This window comes from Aythya ferina (genome assembly GCF_964211825.1).
Source record: "Aythya ferina genome assembly, chromosome: 2".
In the NCBI taxonomy this organism is placed as follows: domain Eukaryota; kingdom Metazoa; phylum Chordata; class Aves; order Anseriformes; family Anatidae; genus Aythya; species Aythya ferina.
The window spans coordinates 3403617-3424924 of NC_140297.1; the positions used below are offsets into that span (position 1 = coordinate 3403617).

At 51.0% G+C, this 21308-nt stretch overlaps 4 protein-coding genes across 8 annotated transcripts in view; 2 read left to right on the forward strand and 2 right to left on the reverse strand.

Annotated features, from left to right (window-relative positions):
• Window positions 1-235: 235 nt before the first annotated feature.
• CYP8B1 (cytochrome P450 family 8 subfamily B member 1) lies at window positions 236-5136 on the reverse strand. 2 transcript variants are annotated; one of them, XM_084509993.1, is made up of 2 exons: window positions 2545-5136; window positions 236-443 (listed from the first exon to the last, which is right to left on the reverse strand). In XM_084509993.1, the coding sequence occupies exon 1, from the start codon at window positions 4569-4571 to the stop codon at window positions 3039-3041; it is 1533 nt and encodes a 510-aa protein (XP_084366119.1). In that variant the 5' UTR covers window positions 4572-5136; the 3' UTR covers window positions 236-443; window positions 2545-3038. The 2 variants fall into 2 exon arrangements, with proteins under 2 accessions (XP_084366119.1, XP_084366120.1); XM_084509994.1 differs by lacking the exon at window positions 236-443 and adding an exon at window positions 2102-2118.
• Window positions 5137-5554: 418 nt separating this feature from the next.
• Window positions 5555-11342, reverse strand: ACKR2 (atypical chemokine receptor 2). Of its 2 annotated transcripts, XM_084509995.1 has the most exons (3): window positions 9006-11342; window positions 8444-8501; window positions 5555-7604 (listed from the first exon to the last, which is right to left on the reverse strand). In XM_084509995.1, exons 1-3 carry the CDS (start codon window positions 9174-9176, stop codon window positions 6493-6495), a joined length of 1341 nt encoding a protein of 446 aa, XP_084366121.1. In that variant the 5' UTR covers window positions 9177-11342; the 3' UTR covers window positions 5555-6492. The 2 variants fall into 2 exon arrangements, with proteins under 2 accessions (XP_084366121.1, XP_084366122.1); XM_084509996.1 differs by lacking the exon at window positions 8444-8501.
• Window positions 11343-11734: 392 nt separating this feature from the next.
• HIGD1A (HIG1 hypoxia inducible domain family member 1A) lies at window positions 11735-15710 on the forward strand. Its single transcript, XM_084509878.1, has 4 exons — window positions 11735-11806; window positions 12091-12219; window positions 13794-13928; window positions 14639-15710. The coding sequence occupies exons 2-4, from the start codon at window positions 12117-12119 to the stop codon at window positions 14686-14688; spliced, it is 288 nt and encodes a 95-aa protein (XP_084366004.1). The 5' UTR covers window positions 11735-11806; window positions 12091-12116; the 3' UTR covers window positions 14689-15710.
• Window positions 15711-16101: 391 nt separating this feature from the next.
• The window catches only part of CCDC13 (coiled-coil domain containing 13), a 30478-nt gene continuing 25271 nt past the window's right edge, over window positions 16102-21308 (forward strand). Inside the window, exons 1-2 of one of the 3 annotated variants that reach the window (XM_084509873.1) lie at window positions 16102-16230; window positions 16965-17188. In XM_084509873.1, coding sequence (XP_084365999.1) covers window positions 16971-17188 — 218 coding nt within the window. In that variant the 5' untranslated portion in view covers window positions 16102-16230; window positions 16965-16970. The remainder of the gene's footprint in view (window positions 16231-16964; window positions 17189-21308) is intronic. The other 2 variants (XM_084509875.1, XM_084509874.1) reach the window with 2 other exon arrangements.

Sequence of the window (21308 nt, forward strand, 5' to 3'; positions counted from 1 at the left end):
TCTCACACTTGCATGCATTTGGGCATGTCTGAAGTGTCCTTTACAGACTCAATATTGTTTCGTTAAATTAACCATTCTGACAAGGAAGTAAAGCCACATTTTCCTGCTGAATCATTGTCACTGTCATTATTTTTACACCCCCCTTCTCAGCCCTAGTCCATGTTTGTGCAGAACCCGTCCCTCCCCTCTGACCTGGAGCCCATACAGGCGATAACAAAAAACACACACTGCAAAGTGCATTAGTCATGAACAGCCTTTATGTAAACGACCCACAGAAAAAAAAAAATCCTCATGCCAGAACATGCCCTGGAGTGGGGATGTCACCAGGCCAGGACGTCACTGTGCGACCAGGAGCTCCCATGGGTCCCAAAAGGTTTGAGGCAGCTGCCGCCGTCAGCCTCTCGATATACTTAGAAACAGGTTATCTGGAAAGGAAGAGTTTCCTGTCATAGAGGAAAAAAAAAAGAGTCAGTGACAGATTTCCTGGCTGGGAGTACAGCTGAGAAAATAAAGCACTGAAATGCAGTGGTTTTTTTTCTTAGGGCAGTGCTGCCTTCACCAGGGGGAGAAACCACCAGAAACCACCCAAGCAAGCTCATTTCTGGGAGGCTGTCAGGCCAGATTTTCAGTTACCAGCATCAGCTGCAGGGTCTGGCTCTCCCAGGCAATTAAGTTGCTTTCGGGGACTATTTGTAAGTGTGGAGGTTCAGTTGTTCATGTCTTTAGGGGCAGCACCGTCCTTGCTGTGACCTTGACCTGTCTGGCTATCCCAAGGCATCCCTGGGCACGGTTTGGAGTGTGCAAAGGTCAGGCCATTGGCCAGAACTTGAGAAGAGCTCCAGCTTAATTCCTGGTAGCAGAGCAAAGAAAAGGATCCATGTGTGATGAAAAAATAGAAAGAAAAAAAAAAAAGAGAGAGAGAGAGAGATGAGAGCCATAGAGGGAACATGTCAGTTGTGAAATGGTGCTGGAGTTTTGAATCAGAAGCGTCACAGCCAAGCCTTGTACAGTTACAGGTAAATCTTGTTTCTCTTGGCTCTGCCACAGTTGCCTGACAGTTTCTGTCCGAATTTCCACCCCTGCAAGCTCTGGGCTCATGCCCAGTGTGGCAGCACTGGACCGTTTGCCCTTGACGTGCAGTTACAGCACAAGCCTGCCCTTCACGACACAGAGCAGGGTCTGGCTTTGATGTTTTGCCACACGTGAAAACGTTCGAGCCGTGCTCCTCACTCAGACATAACCTCCAAAGTCCAAAGTCAGTGTTAGAATCAGTTCGTTGTCCTCCGCACAGGCACAGCTGGGTTTAACTGCTGGGAGGAGTGCTGCTGCCAGAGCCACAATATTGAAGGGGAAAAACCAAAAGACTGCTTGTAGGGCAAAGTTTTACCTTTCATCACCCTCGGTGGATAAAACTGAGATGTTTGGGATCCCAGAAGGTCCCAGCAGCTGTAGTCTGTAAGGGTCTGAGGTTGTTAGGGTCTTTGCTCATGCCCCAGTTCATTTTTCTAGCTCCTTCCCACCACCCCCATCCCCTTCTTTATGCATTTGCAGAGGCTGGGGGCTAAATTTGGAGGGGGGAGGCACTTTTCAGCAGGCGTCTAGGGGACTCGAGGGAAGGGTGGAGGACCATCGGGATCCTGATCAGGCTCAGCCATCCCCTCGCAGGAGGACAGACCTGCTCCCGGCCTCTGCAAACTCCAAAATTTCGGGGTTTTGCAATGGTTTGCATTGAAGCAGCGAGCTGGCTGTGTGCTGCAGGGGATCCCTCCTGAGCTGTGTTGTGTTGATGGGACGAAGCCAGACACAAACACACACACACAGATTTTTTTATCCCCAGAAACTGTTCACAAGACAGGGCTTGAACAGCCAGCCTCCTGCGGTCCTGGAAGGACAGGTGGCCACATGCATTCCCAGTTCAGGATGCTGCATGAAAACGGGGCCGTAGGCTATTCCTGACATTTGCAACTCACTTCTCCTCTTGCTAAAGCAGTAAACAAGACTGGAAAATCTCTCCTTTTCTTAAGCACGAGCAGGGGTAAAGCTGTTGTTGTGTCCTTGCTCTGTACATCCCACCTCTGCTGTGAGGGGCAGCTCTGTGGAGGCTTCACAGGAGCACATCTTGAAGAGAGGGGAGAAGGGGACGACAGATGAAGCTATTTGAAAGCCCCTAAGAAATCCTGAAGGAGAGGATATTTGTTGTTGTCTGACCTGTAGGGGTGTACTACAAGCTGACGCCACCCTGCCCGTGACGCTTCGTGTGGAAAATAAGCTGGGATCCCTGCTCACCTTGTGGTCCTTCCAATGTGCCATTGGGACTCTGAAGGGAAATAAAGCAGTCCCAAGGTGGAGCTGGCACACACAGGGCTCATCCCCAGCTCTCCCTGCCTCATCCAGCTTGGTCTTGCTTGCATACCCATGCTCACACCAGCTGCCAGCACCACGGACCCCCAAACCTTTGGTTCTGTCCCCAAACATCCCATCATATGACCCATACAATGCCCACTTTTCCCCTGCACCCCACAGCACCCCTCGGCAGTGACCCACCTGGATGTGGGGACGGTCTGGAGAGCTGCTCCTAATGGCACGTCCTGGACATGGCTGAGGTCCCTGTGGGGCTCGGATGAGGTGCTGGCTCCTCAGAAGTCCTTAATTTGGGTTCCACCTGCCACAAAGCCCCCATGCTCTTCTGGGCTTGTGCGGATGGGTCTCTGATGGGCTGGTGGCCCCTGTGCAGGGGTTGGGAGTAGCCCAGCAGGGTGTTGTTTTTGTTATTTGGGCTCCCCCACCTCGCCATTGTCCCTCTGTGCTCTCTTGTGGGCGCGCAGACAAATTTTTACCTCATAACCTAACCGAATTCAGGAACCAGAGGTGCAGAGCAGCGACACGTGTGAAGGAGGTAGAGAGGAAAGCCGCAATAACCACTAACCGAACAAGGACGTACAGCTGTCAGCTCCACACAGATCCAGCGACCATGCGATCTGGCAGTTTATTTCATAGATAACACCTGAACAACAACCAAAAACCACAACCAGGCCTTCTCAGAAGCGCCGCCGGTACCTGAAGCGAACATCACGGATGGGCTGCATGGTCCCGAACCCCCAGCGGCTGACGTCGATGGCTGGGATCTCCTCTTCGCCATCGACCAGCTCCAGGTCATAGTGAGCCAGCATCAAGAAGATAAACAATTTAATTTCAGTGGTGGCAAAGAACCGCCCAGGACAGATGGATACGCCCGCCCCCCAAGGCATGTTGAAGTATTTCAGCCGTTTCCCATCCTTGTAGAAATCTTTCTTGGTGCCATCTGGGTTTACGAAGCGATCGTACTTGAATTTGTGAGGCTCAGGGTGGATTTCAGGGTCCATCTGCACGGAGAGGTGTGGGAACAGAGCCACCCTGTCTCCTTTGCGGAGCACGTACTCCGTGCCATTGCTCATCTCCAGGCTCATCTCCTGGAGGATGGCTCTGACCAGCAATGGGGCTGCCACCAGCCTTAGGGTCTCCTCCAGGGCACTGTCCAGAAGAGGAGTCTGGTTTAACATGTCCCTGGTTATGTCAGTTGGTGGGCTCCCTGCCTTCACCTCGTGGCCATTCTCCCTCAAGACCTTCTCTACCTCTCCCTTCACAGCCCTCATGGCATCTGGATGCTTCATGAGGTAAAGGAGGAGCCAGAAGGCGGTGGGGCCTGTATTGCCTTGGGATGCCCAGAGGAGCATAAACCTGAAACGATCCCGCATGTACTCAGGGACACCGTTTTCTACCAGAAATTGGTCTTGATCGCTTATCCACCCACTGATGTTGTCCTTCTGACAGCTCCTCCTCACGGACAGCGTGCTCCAGAAGAACCTCTTCAGCCGCTCAGCTTCGAGTTTGTCCTTGGGGGGCAACATAGCGTAGGCCAGGCAAGGGAAGAGGCGGTCGTACTTCCGAAACTCATTGAACAGCTGGTTGGAGTTAACGAGATCTCGCTCGTTAGCCTCCTCCTCGTTATCTACCCCTCTGTGGGACTCCGTGCCATACAGAGCCAGGTACCCGGCTCTGAAGACGATGTTGTAGCAGTAGTGGAAGAGGTTGTCCTCTTGCCACGGTCGCTTCTCCTCTCCTGAGCTCAGCTTGGAAAACATCAGCTTCTGAAGGTTGCCCATGGTGGCCTTTGTCAGGAGGCTGAGCCCATCTCCCGTCAGGTGCTTCATGCTCAAAGCATGCATCGTGCTCTGGCTGGCTTGGATGGGCTTGTAGCCGAACACCTGGAGGACCAGTTTAGATGCGAAGGACCTGAAGTCTAGCTTAGATCGTGATTCCTTCATGATGGCTCCAAAGCAGAAGGGGTCCATCACGAAGGTAAAGTAATAGCCTCCGATCAGCACCGTGAAAATATCCCCGTGTTTCCTCCGCATCTTTTTTAGAAACTCGGAACTGTTCTTTCGGAAATCCAGCAGGTAGCCCAGCCAGGGGATGACACCTTTGTCCAGAGGGGGCTCATTGGGTCTTCGGCTCCGGAAGGCACCCAGGAGGTAGAGCCCACCGAGCAGCAATGCCACCAAGGCACAGAGGAGAGCTGCCCAGAGCTCCATGAGAGCCCCGTGCCTGGCCGGGAGCGTGACCCCGAGCCAGGCTGAGGCAGGCGAGTGCTTTTTATTCCCATCCAGGGGCTGATATGCAGATGCAGAGCTGCCAGCATCCGCCTGGATTGGCAGCAAGTATTTGCTTTTCCCCTGTAGTGTGAGGACATCTCTCCCCTTGGCTAACAGGCAGGGATTTTTAAGGTGGAAGGCACGTTGCAGTCAACCGGGGTTAATGGGCTGCTGCATAAAGCACAAGGGCTTCAAGGAAAGATTTCCAAGAGCTTTACCCATCTTTTCTTCTGCTTCTCGATGTCCCCTGCCACAGCTGGGGGACAGAAGAGGGCCCCGTCCCTCATGCCCTGCTGCTGCCAGCCCAGCCCAGGGTCCCGATGACCACAGCCCCTGCCCCAGCTGCTGCCCCTTGCACGGCACAGCACCTGGCGTGGATGGAGGGATGTTACACGGAGAGAGAAAAAAAATTTGTAGAGAAAATGGGACAGACAGCAGTGACCAGGCACAGGGCATGCTGCTTACCCACAACCAACCCCTTTAACACCCCCTTCCCATTATCCCTCCCTTGCCCTTCCCCGATCCACCCGGTTTTCCCCACCTTCCCCCCTTCCCCTACACATCCCATCACAAGTTCTGTACAGTCCCATGGGCCCTCCTCGGGGAGATCACAAAATAAAGAGCGCAGCCTTCATCTTTGATCTGTTTCCCAGCTGCTCTCCCTTTCCACATTCCCTCCCAGTGACCTAACCCACGGAGCGAAGGCCACATCACAGCGCCGGTTAATTATGTGCTTCAGCACTTTTTTTAAGCAAAGCTCCCAGCTTTACTGTTTTTCACTCAAACAGCATGAAAACTCACTGTAGAAATGCTGGAAAAAAAAAAAATTATAATGCCAGTGAAAACAAACGTACCTTTCTGGTTCAACTCCAAGCCTTTCTCAGTCCTATCGTCTCACAATAAAAGTAAGAAAGTGATGAGAGTTTTGTCTTAAATTATAAACTTTATTTGCACAATTCTATGCAACTCCTGTATTCACTTTATTTCTAGGCTGGAAATAGCTCAGCTAAGGTTCAAAAGCAAACAGTACCTTTTACATAAAGGCCAGCAAACTAATGACCTTGAACTTTAAAGCTATGCTGGGTGTAAGGACTGGTACCAGCTGTCCATGCTCTCCTGTCTGAGGCCGTGCTGTCACCCTGTGGTGATGTAAAGCCAATACTTGTGTTAAAGGTGGTCACAGAGCTTTTTTATCTTGTCAAAACCCATCCCTGGGAAGGCAAATACCTCCACCGCCATTCTGCTGAGCCTGTGGTTTTTCTCTTTCCCCCTGGTTCTTACTGGTCTTACGCTAAAAGAGGATTGATTTAGACTAGACATTAGGAAGAAATTCTTCATTTAGAGGGTGGTGAGGCACTAGCACAGGTTGCCCAAGGATGTTGTGGATGCCCCATCCCCGGAGGTGTTCAAGGCCAGGCTGGATGGGGCCTTGGCCAACCTGATCTAGTGGGTTGGAGTTAGACGACCTTTAAGGTCTCTTCCAAACCAAATTGTTCTGTGATCCTACAAACACATCTGCCTGGCAGACAGCAAAAGCCAGGAGAAGCCAGATGTGATTGTGCACAACACAAAGGCAAGCTGCTCCTTCACCCACTAACGCCTCACAAACCTCACACGGGGCCTTCCTCTGTTCTAGCACAAACCTAGGGTGATCGTTTTGAATCGTTTCATAATTTCGGTGACAGCAGAAACAAATCCCACACGGAGTTTTCCAATCCCAACGTGGAGATTCCTCAGCTGGATGCCGGTGCTAGGCTGCCACTTCTGCCTACATGACTCACGCCGACCCCATCGCATGGCCAGGACCAGTAAAATACAGCATCAAGGGCATAAAAATAACTTAAAATAGTGTAAATATTTATCACGCCGTTGTGATACTCAGCATTTCTAGCTGGGCAGCGTACCTGCTGCAAGAGGGGCTTGTCTCGGAGGGCTGGATGTCAACGAAAGCGCTTCTCCTGCAGATCTTCCACAAATACAGCCGGAACCGTTTCTTCACAAAAGCATAGAGCAAGGGATTGAGGCAGCAGTGGACGAAGGCCAAGCTCTCGGTGATCTGAATGGCGTAGTCCAGCTGCCTGCTCCTCTCACAGCTCCGGATCACGCCAACGTCTTGAAGGGAGTGGAGGATGAGGACGATGTTGTAAGGGAACCACAGGACGAAGAAGACGCCCACCAGAGTGAAGACGAAGCAGAGGGCTCTCCTCGAGCCGGGCATCCGTGACGTGGTGAGGATGCACGCTATGCGGGAATAGCAGAACACCATCAAGAGGAGGGGGAAAAGGAAACCCAGGACGTTTTGGATGACCTGAAAGACTACTTTCCAAAACAAGTGTTCCTGCCCATAATCACGGGTGCACACGATGGTTTGGTTGTTGATGTGCTTCGTGGTGGTGAAGAGGCCATCTGGAACGGAGAGGAGGATGGAAAGGACCCACACCGCCACCAAGACGAGGATGGATTTCCTCTGTGTCGTGGAGCTGCGAAGAGAGCAAGCGTCAACGATCTGCAGGTACATGTCCAGGCTCATGCAGCTCACAAGGAAGACACCGCTGTAGAAATTCATGGTGTACATGGCGTTTAAGAACGGGCACAGCATATCCCAGGTCACCCGCTGGGAAATGTACAGGGCCCAGAAAGGAAGGGTTAGCAGCAAGAAGAAGTCTGAAACCACCAGGTTGAGCAGATACACCTCAGTCATCTTCTTTTTCTTCCTGATGTACAGAACGAGGACAACAAAGAGCAGAAGGTTCCCCACCAAGCCGACCAGGAACACCACGGTGTAAAAAGCCGGCAAGAACGCCCTGCTGAAGGAAAGCACCTCTTCTTTGGTGCAAAGGCCATACTGCATGTAGTCCACCTCGTCCAAGTACTCGTAGGGGTAGTCACTGGTGTTGGCAGCATAATCTTGGGCATCCATCAAGGCTGCAGCAGTCGTTGCTGCCTTGGAAGCTGAGCTCACCATGAGGATGCCTAGAATGAAAAGACAAGCGAAGGAGATAACCACATCATTCCAATCCATCCAAAAAAAAAATCATGGAGTGTTTTCCCTCTAGTTCATAAGTTTAAATCTCTGCCACCTCATCCCACATCCCGCACTCTTTGTTCTTTGCCTGCAGCACAGAGAAGGCTGCCTACACACACCCCCAAAAAAAACTCATTCTGGTTTCCTCACTCCCACGCATTAAGAGCATGGTCTTCTCTGGGATGTTTCATTACTTCCTTACCACTGAAAGCTTCTGGGGAAGTTCATGCCCTAAATTATGCAGAGTCCAGCACCACACCCCGCTGTGAGCTGCCTTGGGGTCACCCGGGCTGCTGCCGGGAAGCGACACCGCACTTCTCGGTGAGGGGAACCCACCACCAGCCCCTTTACGTTGGTGGGGCTGTGCTCCTGGTAGGGCCCTGCTGCCAGCAACCAGGGCGGACTGGCTGCACATGTCCCTGACCCCAAAACCGCACAGGTTTTGAGCCATGGCCAAACCTGCCCTCATTTCCCTCAGGGCTCATTTTTCCAGCAATCCCAAAGCACACATATTTTCCAGCTGCGTTGCAGAGCTCTGCCCCGCTTCTGTCTGCATGGAAACAGCCTCAGGGAGGCGGAGGGAGGTCCCAGCTCACCCCACAGCCACCCCAAAAGGGCCGAGGTCCCCCCGATCCAGCCAGGGGCAGAACTGGGTCTCCCCTCAGGATGGGGCTGAAGCAGGAGCCGCTGCACCCCAAGCAGGTTCAGCAAAGCACCCCAAGCTCGGAGCAGGATGCTGAGGGCTCCTGATGGTGCAGAGCAGCGAGGGGGGAAGCTGTGGACCTACCTGGAGCAGTCCCGTTTCCAGGGTTGCTGAAATATCCATCCCAGGCACCCGGGGTCGGCTGAAACGAAGGGAAATTTGGGTTGGGCCAGGCTGCGATGTTCCCTCATTGCCTGCCCTTAGCAAGCACCCCGTGGTGCATCAGCCACAGCCCCCGAATAAAGACCTAGGAATGACCTTTTTTATTCGTCTTTTGGAGGAAACCCATCCCCGGCCAGATGCTCTTGGGAGGAAGCCAAAGCTGCTTGGCCGCTCGGAGTGTGGTCCCGTCCAGCAGGACTCCCCAGCACCTCCGACAGCCCCACGGCAGAGCCACCCTTCCCCACAGCTCCCATTTTGGGGTCTCCTTCAGCCTTTTTTCTCCTCCCTGCCACGTCGTTCCCCCTCCGTACCGGGCTGATGCTCGCACCCTGACAGAAACGACGTGGGCTGAGTGCTCGCATTAATCCCAGCCCGCCCGTGTGCCAGCGCTCGGAGCCTCCAAGGCGAAAAAAAAAAAAAAAGGAACCTCCCCAGGTTTCTCCCACGGCTTTATCACCGAGCACAAAAGAGAAAAGTCACTCACAAGAGCTGCTTCTCCACGGCGGGCAGTTCCCATCCTGCCAGAGTTTGACTCAGGCTTTAGGAAGCTCCTGTGGTGGTGTCTGAGGATGGGCAGGAAACACGAGCTCAATGGAACCGCCCTGGCTCCGTTTCCCCTTTCCTGGGGTTGCTCAGCACAGAGCCTGAATTTCATTTTCCTCACTACATAGCCAGCCCTGATGTGACAACTTGTTCTTTCGGATTCGTTTTTCCAGAAAAAACCTCAATTACTGGAAACATCTGCCCCAGCCTGAGAAATGGACCTTCAGGTGACGTCCACCCTGCCCAGCTCCCACAGGCAGGATCCAACCCGCTTGCTCTCAGCACTGAGATGTCCACGGGGCTGCCCAGGAAACCTCTCTGGCCAGCATAGAATTTATTTTTTTTTTTTCCCAACAAATCTAATTATTTTCCAGTAAATCTGGATGCTGCAGGATCCTCGTCCCTGCTCTCCTCAGCGTTTAGGCAAGGAGCGGCGGGGTGCTGCTGGCTGGTACCACTCCCGTCCTGTTCTCAGCGGTTTCGGACATCATCCCACTTGGAGGTGGGCAACAAGATCCTTCAGGTCTCCTCCGTTTTGCCTGTGGTCAGGTTCTCAAGACTCTCCTCCCTTCTCCGTGCATCCCTTCACCACGGGATGTGGGCCAGGATGGGGCGCCAGCACCATGGAGCCAGGGTGCGCTACCCCTCTAGGACACGACTGAGGGGTTGTTTAGGTTTCCACCTGGAGCACACTGGTGGGAACAGGGTGAGGAGCAGCAGAAGCAGTTATTTTTGTATGTAGAAGATACTACAGAACCAGCTAGGTTGGACAAGACCTTCGAGATCCAACCCTCAGGGCCTACCGAGCCCCATCGCCAAACCACGGCCCTTCGTGGTGCATCCACCTCTTAAATACCTCCAGGGATGGAGGCTTTGGGGGAAAAAAACAGCTTTTGGGGAGGGAAATGAATTTGTGGGAGCTGTCTGAGATGAGACAAGTGCAGGATTATCACTGAGCCAGTTTTATTTTGGACCTTTCTGGGCCTCTTTCGTCACCTTTCAGTGATATTCCTTATCAGTGTCCTTAAAGAAACAAAGGGAGAGTAGCAGAGACCTAGGTATGGGCTGAAAAACCCCAATAAATGGCTACAAAGGGCTACGAAGCTGGTGAAGGGCCTGGGACACAGGGGAGACCTCATGGCTCTCTACAACTGCCTGAAAGGAAGCTGTGGGGAGCCGGGGGTCGGCCTCTTCTTGCAGATAACCAGGGATAGGATCAGAGGGAACGGCCTCAAGTTGCGCCAGGGGAGGTTCATGTTGGAAATGAAGCCCTGCTCCCTCCCCTGCAAGCCCCCGAGCACACCCGTGTGGGCAATGTCCCTGTCAGCAGGCAGCAAAACGTTGCTCCCCTGAACGGGGCTGCTCCAGGTGACTGCAGCTTCATTAGCCCAGCAACAAAAACAACGTAAGTTTGGGTTTTTAATCGAGTTTCTCCCCGCCGAGCACGTATCACTCAGAGCCGCTGGGGATCAGATGGGCCTGTGCCAGCCGCGGCCAAGAGCAGCCCTCGCTGCCATTTATTACCAGACTTTAATTCAATTCAGGACCTGGTAATTGCATAGATTTCTTTTTCTCATTTTATACTCTGCAGATCCTTAATGGCCTTGGCAATTACGGTAACGAGGTTATCAGTAATGGGAAGCGCACTTAGAGAAATTCAGCGGTACGGCCAAACGTTTAGGCTGGGCTGCTTGCTCTTGTGCTGCTGAAAACGCTGCAGGTTGGCAGCGGGGCTCTGCCTTTCCCAGGGCAAAAACGGGGCAGGGACCTCCAAAAACCTCATTTCTTGGCTCTTTCACTATTGAGGTGCCCCCTCATTTAGGGGATGGTTTCAGGATCTGCAGGATCCAAGGGGATTTTTGCTCCAGGGTCCTGCTGTTTAAGTCCGGAACCATTTCTAAGTTGTCTTTGGGCTTTAAAATTTCCAGCCTGGCATACAGAGAGGGAAAACCAAGTTGTGCTTGAAAGCCAAAATTCAGAAGAAAAAAATAATAAAATACAATAAAAAGGCAATACATTGGCAGGAAAATCAGGTGGAGGGAAAGCAGGGCCTGCCTTTACCATTTGCTAGATAACTCCCATCTGATGTCAAAACGTGGCTTTGCACCAACACGAGACATTTCTGAAGCAAAAACTCGAACAATTTGCAGAAAAAGCAGCGCTCTGCTGTTCCCCCAGGGAGCAACAGCTGGAAAACCAGCTCGGGGGTGCAGCAATACTTTAAGGTCAACCCCAAATCCCCGCAGCTTTGGGGAGCGAGCTCCTGACACCTGACTGGGGTGGAAAACATTACGAAAAAATATGAAAAAATAAGAAAAATTAGGAAAAATAGCAATAAAAAATAGCAGGGGAGGAGCGCACGCAGCGTGGGGCAGGCACATGGCCAGCTTTTGGCGCGCCCGGGGAGCCCCCGCGCCTCCGCACCACCCCGCGTGACGTCACGCCCTGCCCCGCCTCTTTGCCCGTATAAGGACTTGGAAGGCGGGGCGGCTGCGCAATGGCGCCGGGAGGAGGTCCCTCCGCGGTTCGGATTGGCCGGCGGCAAGCGGGGCGCCGCGCGGGGCGCTGGGAGTTGTAGTTCTCCGCCGGGCCGGCGCCTGACGGACCAATGGGAGCGGGGCGGGCGGGGCGCGGGTGGCCAATAAGAAGGGGGGGGCGGGGCGTTGTGCCGGCCGGTGCCGGCGGTCGGGCGTGGAGCAGCTGCGGGCCTAGGGGTCGCGGGTTCGAGACCCGGCGGGGGCGGTGAGCGCGGGGGCGGCGGGGGGCTGGGCTTGGGGTCGGGATTGCGGGGAAAAAGGGAGTTTTTGGGGGTGGTGGGAACGTGTTGCTGTTGGTTATTTCCTGTTCTAGTGCATAAAGGTCTCATTTCTTGAAATTTCACGCGAATTAAATAAGCTGCGTTGTGATTATTTTTTTTTCAGCTCTGCGGCCCGCGTGGAATAACCATTTTTTTTTATTTTTTTCCAAAAAAAAAAAGTAAAAAATAAAAAAAATTTCTCTGTGCTTCTCATCTCCAAAATCTCCAGGGAGGCTCCGTGTCCTTGCCGGCACCATGTCGTCCGGTCAGGAATCCGTCTTCACCGAGTACGAGGCAGAGAGCAGCCAGACCTCGAAGCTGCTGCGGAAATTCAAGGAGACGCCGTTCGTGCCCATCGGTGAGACGAAGCGGGGAAAAATGGGGATCTGTGGGCAATCTCCTCCGCGAGGGATCGATACGGCAAACACGGTCACCCGCTGTGAAGAGGAAATTGCTGTGAAATGACTTCCTCATGCCGGGCTGGGATGTGGGAGCAGCTTGGACCTGGGGTGGTGGTTGCTGTCAGGGAGAGGGGGAAATCGATGAGGCCGCTCGGCTTAAACACAGCACCCAGAACCTATAAAAAAAAAAAAAAAAAAAAAAAAGTTAAGTGAGGTTAAAAAAAAAAAACAAGTTTGGGTGATCCTGGGTGGTGGTGAGGATGGTGGCTTGTTTTGGAGGGACTGGGAGCTCCGTGGTCACTACACAGTGATTTTAGAGCAAACGAAAGCCCAACCAAAAGTATCCCAAATCCATCCCACCTCCTGAAGGTTTCACCTCTCTTTGTGCCCATCCCCTAGTCCAATAGTCTAAATGCATTTTCCCACGAGGTTTAGCAGTTCCCTGTTTTAAGGATGCTGTTAAAATCTGCCGAGACCCGAAAAAGCCTCGAGGAGAGGGTTTTGTGCCCTGGGAACTTTCCTCTGCTCAGGAACTGCCTCTAACAGGGGACGGGGTTTGATTTCCAGCCGCCTTACATGGAGGGCGGATGGGTCAGCCGGGGTGAGCCGTGCCTTGCCAGCAGATAGCTGCTGGTTCGTGGTCACAGGACTTTGTGCTCCAGCTCACGATGGACTCAGTAAGTCCGGCTTCTCGCAGGCAGATTAGCGGCAGTTTACCTTCAGCCTGAGTTAAGAGCTAGCTTGAAGGCCCTGGAACTCTTAATTTGTGTTTAATGAAGCTGTCGTGTGAATTACGCACAGGGGAAGGGTGTTTGGTTCTCAGCTAGAGCTGGGCACGCTCCTGTTCGGGCAGCCAAGCTGTCTGGCTTCTGGGCAGTAAAATATACCCAGCCCTTAAAACTTGGCAGCCACCTTTGGGCTATGTAAATAATCCTAAATGTGGAATAAAAGGGACTGGGCTTGGGGTATTTTGTGAGAGCATCGGTGCCCGCGGTGGGATCTGGCACCGCCTGGGCTGCGTTTGGTCCGTCCAAGTGCTAAAATGAATGGTGTTTGCTGAACCTCAGACCCGTGGGGTGGGAGAAATGACTTGTAACTTGTCCCCGGGGAAAGCACGCCAAATGCGACGACCCAAAATAACATCCACAGCGGGCGATGGTATGTCGGGATGCACCCGTGCACCGGCAGCACTGAGTGTCCTGCCCGCAGCCCAGCCGTGTTCTTGGTGTGAGGTTCCTTCTAAGAAAGCGAGCGGCGCTTGTGTCCTCTGAAAAAATAGCAAGGAAACTCCGTGACACCCTGAGGGACGCACCGTGAGCTGCTGCTGTTGCGCTTTAACACCTGTGGAAATCATTGTTCTGCCTGCTGTGTGTTAAAGGAGATGGCACTCAGGTGAAAACAAGGAAGAAAACGCAAAAATAATGTTGGAGAAAACCAGGCTTAGTCCCAGGATTTCTGGTTTAGATAGAACAACACCACCAAGGTGTTAGAGGTGGTTTTTAATCATATAAATGCCTTCCTTTCTTTGCAGGGATGGCTGGCTTCGTGGCGGTGGTGGGCTATGGGCTGTACAAACTGAAGCACCGAGGGAACATGAAAATGTCGCTTCACCTGATCCACATGCGCGTGGCAGCCCAGGGCTTCGTGGTGGGAGCAATAACGTGTGGTAGGTACCGAGCGGGAGGTTCTTGTGGTGGGCCCTCTGGGTCATGGAGACCCTCTCACACCTCTTCTGCTGGTGGGTAACATCAGCATGTGTTAAAAACCCTCGGGGTGAAAACATTCAGGCTACTACATGTAAATATTTATGCCTGGTTGCTCACTCTTCCTAGAGTTCACGTAATGCTTAAGTGCAGATATTCAATATTGAACCAATATTGGGAGTAGAAGTTCTGACCACTTTCAGAGTTGGAAAATATGTGAGGTCCTAAAGGTATTGAAATGAGAAGCAATAAGAAAAAAGGCCACCTGCTGTTAATAGTTTCCCTTGTAAATATGTTGCTGTTTCTGAACTTAATGCACTGGAAAGTCAACTTCCTGAGTCTTATTTTAGTATTTTGTCTGTGTATGTGTGTGAATTTATAGCCCATGAAGCACTGTTTGCCCCTACTGCATTCCCAGAAGGTCTGAGAGCAAAGCTTGACTTTAGCCGCAAAGGGAACTAGCGTTGACTGGGGATCCTCATACCACTAAACTAGGAAAAGTTCCTGTGTGTAAAGAATTCTGTGGTGTTTATCTTGGCTGTTTAAAAAGAAAATGAAACAGAGTAAGGGAAACATCACTTTGGTTGCTCATAACTTCAGTGTTCAGGTTTTGAAAGCTTTGTTTCATATTTAACCCAGCTTTCTAATACTATCTTTTTCTTTTATCATGCAGGTGTGCTGTATTCAATGGTACGGGAGTACGTGATAAAGCCCAAGGAATAATGGAAGAACCTGAACGTCTGTGCTGGTGGTGGCCTGTGTACTGCAGCTAGAAACTTCATATTGAGGGGTTCTTAAGGGGAAAAAAATACGTGGCTTGAGAGAATTGCCCTTTATTTTGTGTATGGTACGCTGTCTCGAGGCTGGCAGTCTAAATGATTGCATAGTGGGTAAAATGGGTATCAGGGTCTGGTTCTTTTTTGATTTACCCTACTCTATCCCAGTTTTAGGGGCTATAGTAGAGTACAATCACTCTATCTTCCCCTTGAGCATAAGCTCAGTCCTGCCGTTGGTGACTTCCCTTGCTGCCGTTGCCCAAAGTGACAAAGTTTGACCTAGCTTCTGTTAGGTAGAGGCCACATCTGTAAGAGAGCATCATGAATGCTGTGAATGTTCTGCTGGCACTTCCTATCCTGTATATTTGTCAGCCTCCAGCTGTGTAATTTAGAAGCTTCCAGCAGCACTGACTTCTGAAATACCAAGATATCTATAGACATCTATTTTATTTTTTTATTTAAGGCATAAGATAAGTATGTGGTGTGTTTCAGCTATTTAAATGTTATATTTATTAATTGTTAATGAAGACACCGGCTCCCTATTTTTACTATAGGTTTTCAGATGCTTAAGATTACTGTATTTTGTAACTGTATTTACAGTGTTCTTCTGGGTAACATTTAAATGTAACATTTAAAATGCACTTTGATTTGGTGTTCTAATGCTTTTAAAATGTATGATCTGACTTCTGTGGGAACGGTACTGCAGAAGTCTTAAAATGTTTGAATCCGAAAAGCCCCCCTCATACTTTGTGAGGTGTAAAACCTTTCTCCACAGAGCGCCAGTGTTATTTTACACAGGAACCCCTTAAATCTCTTAACAGCAGTCACAAAAACATGATGAAGATAATTTGTAAAAAAAAAAAAAAAAAAAAAAAAAAAAAAAAAAAGGCAAGATTTTCTCCAACTAGCTTACATTCCATGGTGGCAGTGTGACAACAGGAGGTCTAATAAAGCAAGAAACGCCCTGCACCAGTGTGATTTGTTGAGAGCAGTGTGTGATATGAGTAAAATACGATATGAATAAGGTGTGATATGAATAAACAGGCGTGAGCAGTGGAGACGAGGAGCTGGTGGAGGTTTCACTGTGGATTTATTGCGGGGCTCCCCCTGGGTGCAAAGCCTCGGGGGGGGTTGGGGACTGCGTGAGGGGGGTACACAGAGATTTAAAAAAGCCCTGAGAGGGCACAGGGCTGCCATGGAGGACCCCAAGCCTCCCTCAGAAGGGCGGAGAGAGAAGGGGCGGGCGGAGCTGCCCTTATTTGCGGCCGCCCTATAGCCCTGAGGGACAGGGGGCAAGGGCGCTAAGATGGCGGCCGCGCTGAGGGGGGATCGGCGGCGGGCTCAGGGCGCATGCGCGGCTCGGGCCCGCCCCGCCCGTTGCTATGGCAACCGGGTGAGGCCGCGGCCTAGCCGGGAGCCTGAAGCCTGGGCCCGGGTCTTGCTTCAAGGGGCTCCGCCGCCGGCCTGGGGGGTGCGGGGGGCGGCGTAGGTGGTCCCAGGGGGTGTGGGAGAGGCGGACGGGAGAGGTTTGGGAGGGAGGGAGACGAGGGATGAAGTTTTGGGGCTGAGGGAGGCAGCGCGGCCTGGTGGCAGCCAGGCCGGGACCCCCCCTCTGAGGGGGGGCTGAGCTGCGGTGGGGCCCTCGGGACCTGCTCCGTGCCCGGCTGGGTCACACTGGGTGGCACTCGCTGCTCGGAAGTTGAGGGGAAAGTTGTAAGCCACACTGCTGGTGTTTAGGGGAGCTAGAGATCTTTCATTGGCGGTCCCAGCTTAGCCCCAAAAATTAGGGGATTTGGGTCTTTTTTTTGAAACCTGGGGAGCAAAGCTGCATAGGCCTGGGTCGCAACCAACCTGCGTCCTTTTTAGTCATAAAAAACAAAAGTTGCATGGTGCGGTTGCCCCGTTTGTTTGGGTTTTCCTCCAACCTGCGCTTCTCTAAAAATGTTTATTTTAAACAGATATGTTTAAAAGCATTTTAAGGCATTGCTTTTTGAACACTAGAGTGAAAAAGACCTGAAGGCTTTTCTGTTTGAAAGCCGCTTATGGCAAAAAGGGCACTTAAAGCGGGGCGGTGAGGCTGAGGAGGAAGAGGAGGAGGTGGCAGGGAGACTGCAAAGGTCGGGGTGGAAAAACTACAAAGCAGCTGTTAGAAGAGGATGTTTTGAATGTGCTGTTGATCTCTGCTCTCTGTTGCTCTTCGTTTTCTTCCTGCGACGCTTTTAGTAAACCATGGAGTCAGACCTAAAAGCACAGGAGCATTTTAAAAGCCAGTTTAAGGCTCTTCAGGAACAACAGCAAAGGAAGCTGCAGAATCTAATGGAGAGGAAAAAGGACAAGCAGAGCAGTCAGAAGGTTAACAATGGCGATGCAAAGGAGACTTTCGGCATCCCGAATGATCTAAACCTGTTTGAAACAGAGCAACCTGTAACTGAAGATGACAGCAAAAGGTAAAGGTGTAGCAGCACTGTTCCCTCAGGAGGTTACAGAACTATGTTTGGCATATGATCTTATGAAACTCACAGAGACAGAGCACTTTATCTTCATGTGTTAGGCTTTCAGCAGCCTCACTCTAATATGTTTAGCCTCAGAGCACTGCTCTGTGCTCTTTGTTATCAGAGTTTCACAAACGAAGAGCTGAAGGAAGGATGGAGGGGTTAAGGCGATGTGCTAAGTGCCATCTGCCCACCTCCAGTTGCTCCACGATCACCAGCGCCCTTTGAGCTACTGGTTAGCTCCTGCCTAACCTTGTAAAGAGGTTTCCTACACCAGTAATTTCCAAAAACCAGGATGCGCAAAGCGTCATGCAGCTAATGGGTACAAGCCAAAGGCCTGCAGCCCAGAACAGTGTTCCTCATGTACTTGTGCAGCGTGCCATGATTTAGTAAGTCAAAAGACAACCACGGGAGATGAAATATAGATACAGGAGAGTCTCATAGGTAGGGTTGCCTCACAGGTAAGATACATGACAAGGATGCACAAGTCAGGGTTGTAAATCTTCCTGGTGGCAAGGGTTTGGGCCTTATCTCACCCATGGTTGAGTATCTGGATTGTCTGGACACCGGGCATTCTGCTGTGATTCTTCCTGAATCTTGCTTTCGGAGCCGAGTGCAGAAATCAATTTACTGGACCAGATTTGGAGCCCCAGCTCAGATCATTCATCCTCCTCCTAGGATGTAGTCAGTGTCTCCTTCTGACCTAATTAATTTATTTTCACAGACTGGGACAGGTCTGGAACTGGGCACATCCCAGAGATGTCTGCAGTTAGCACAGTGTTGGCTACTCTGGGATTTGCTCCCCGGTAGTGGCGAAGGCAGCCTGAGCAATTCCTGCTTCTGCTCTCTACTTGCGACTGTGCTGACCCAGCTGTTTTCAGGGCTGTGCTGGAAATTGCATTCCCTTTCTGGGCAAGGGTAGTTTTATCTCAAGTCCTTTCAGTGATCCAGGTTACAGCTTTTACCCCACAAGCTGTTTTATTGGCGTCACGACAGGGTGACGTGCTGTGGTACATGCAGGTAGCTGTATACCTTTGAGACAGTTTTCCCTCCCAGAATCCATACGGGGAAGGGCACCTCTGCCAAGGTTTATCAGGCCACTAAGCCAGGTTTATTGGGCCCTAAATGCTGATCTTCCTTCTGTGTTACTCTGGGCAGCTCCCTGCTCAGCTTGTTTCTAAAGATTGCTTCCTCGAATGCCTGAGTACAGAAGCTGCAGCAGGGAGCCCGGGAGTGAGCCACTGAAACTTTCAGGTGCTTCTGGGAATGTGGTGTTTGTGCAAAACAGGGAGCTGAGCTTCCAGAAATAACCTGGTGCTCTCCTCCTTGCACCATCCTTTCCCTTCTTCACACACAACTCCCTCTCCGTGGCTGCCTGATTGAGCAGTGTAAGCTTCTGGTCTGACCTCTGCCAGCTGTCATCATCCCTTCAACATTTTCTCTGAGAGTATGCACAGATTACTGAGGAGATTTGAATCATTTTTCTTTTTAAATGCAGAGGGAGACTCATTCCCACATTTCAGGTCTGGATTTATTTTAAGGGGAGGCTTAGAATCTCCCTTAATATCCTGGTGCAGGAGGTATGGAGTACAAGAGAGTCCCAGCAACTCTGGGGCTGCTCCTCTGCCACCTACAGTTCAGAAACCGAGGTCTGAGTAGTTCAGGAGCTTTTGCTTAGCTCTGCTTTCAGCAGCACGGACTTAAAAGCCCCGTTTGACGTAGCAGGTGTAGCACACTGCAGGTTTATTTGCGTTGTCCTTTGTTCATGTACATCTACATGTGACAGAAGAGTGGTTCTGAGTGTGGCAAATCCAATCAGGACTTGCTTCTGGAGGGGATTTGCCAGGATGCACAGATGCTGCTTTGCAGTACGGCCAAGATAAGATGTTAGGGACTTCTAACATCTCCGGAGCTCATTTTTGCAGCTTTCTGTTCCTGCATCCAAATTTTTTTCAGGCGGGTGCTTAGCTGGCAATCCAGTCTGTCTTTCTGCTTTTGTTTTTGTGTCTGTGTGGCTTTATCCTCCGTGGTCTGTTTGGTGCATTTCAGATTAAGTGATTTTCCCCATCACGTGGAGAATCCCAGACAGAATTGGGAAAAACATTGAATTTCAGCCACAGCCTTCGCTCACAAGCTTCCCCAGCTCTCTTTCCTTGAGCTGCAGTAAATCGGGTTGGCTTTCTGTGGCCTGCTGCTTTAGGCTGACTTTCCTTGCCGAACCACTTGGGTAGAACCTCCTTTGTAAGGCGTAGAAGTCTCTCAGAGGAGACTCCAGCTCTTTGCAGTTGGGATTTCCATCCGTACCGCTTCATTTATCACCATTTGTCAGCCTCAGAGCTGGCTGCCGTCGCTTACCAGGTGTGCTGGGAGCTTAGAACAGTTTTTTCATGCTAGTACCATAAAGGTTGAAAATGTTTCTGTGTATCCCTCATTAAATCTGCCTCGTTTTGTTGTTCCCTTCTGTGAGTGGTACACGTGGGAATAACTTAGTTTTGTCTTTTCTCTGCCTAGATTGCTGCTTTCTTTCTTCTCCTCTGTAAACAGCTGCCTTTGATCTCCCTTTGATTTGCAGCTTTGGAACAGACGTGCGCTGCTTAATTACGGATCGTGAATCATCTTATAAATTGACTCTGCTGTTTATGACAGTGCTTTCAGGGGTCATTTATTCTGACATGCACACACGGAGCGTGTGTTTAACAGCTAAAGCCCGGTTTGAGCAACAGGCTTGCTAAAACTTGAAGAGAAAATATGCAGGTGGCTATTGGGAAAGCTGACAGCCAGCTGTGGATATAGAATCACAGGATCATTAGGGTTGGAAAAGCCCTCCAAGGTCCAACCTCACCAGGTCCAACATCCCCTACCACCAATGCCACCATTAAGCCATGTCCCCAAGCACCACGTCCAACCTCTCCTTGAACACCCCCAGGGACGGGGACACCACCACCTCCCTGGGCAACCTGTCCCAATGCCTGACTGCTCTTTCTGAGCAGAAATGTCTCCTCATTTCCAACCTGAACCTCCCCTGGTGCAATTTGAGGCCATTCCCTCTTGTCCTAAATGCTTTTATCCCTCTCGTTACGCTTATATCCACAGCCATGTACTGGAACAACTGGCCTACATCCAACCCTCTACGATCACTCAGGCTGCCTACTTCCTGCTTCAGCTGCAGTCTGGAGCACTCGGTGTGTAGGGTAAAGGTGTGGGGCTCTGATTTAATCACCACAATGTAGCTACCCAAGGTCACACGGCAGGCAGTGGCAACCTAAGGCTCAATTCAGCTGCCTGCCATCAGTGCCTGCTGATATCTGGGGTGCCTGAGGGTACATCAGGAGCGTCCCCATGACTCAGACAAGGACCCTGCAACGTTTCTGCTGCCTCGCACAGGGGGCTCGGATAAATCTGGGGCGTCTCGGGTAGGTGCCTGTGTGTCCACAGTTTGATTGAGCCCCCATGGCCCTGATTTCTAGATTTTACTGTTGGAGGAAACATCGTGGAAGGGCAGCAAAGAGATTAAAGCTGTTCATCCTCTGTATGCCTGAGAGAGATGAAACCCATAAATGTTACTAAATGTACCAAAGAATTGGAGAAGCGAGGCCATTTCCTCCCATTCAGAGGGCTTTTTGATATTCTTTGTTCTCAAATGAATTCCAAAAAGTGACATTAACAATACAAACCGATGCTAGTCCGTCCTGGTGGGGTACCAGAAGAAATCGGATGAGGACACAGAAAATGGGCCTCTGGTGAGTTGCTCTGAAGCGTTCGTTTTTAAAGAAAGAACCTCTGCGGCAGCTCTTGTAATTTATGCTCTGTTGGATTCTGGTGGCTTTGGTAAGCAGAGGAAGTAAAGGCTGAATGTCACAGATGCTGAATCGCAAGCCTTCCTGCTTTCCTCTGATGAACCAGATAAGTCAGAATGAGTGAGCTGAGACTATTCTGTAACCTCAGGAGCCCTAAAAAGATACCTACTCTGTGATGTTTTGCCCCAGAAGACATGGGGAAATGCAGAATTTTTGAAGAAGACACAAGCTAACTGAACAGATCAGATATCAGATGATCAGCTTCTGTTATTTTCTGA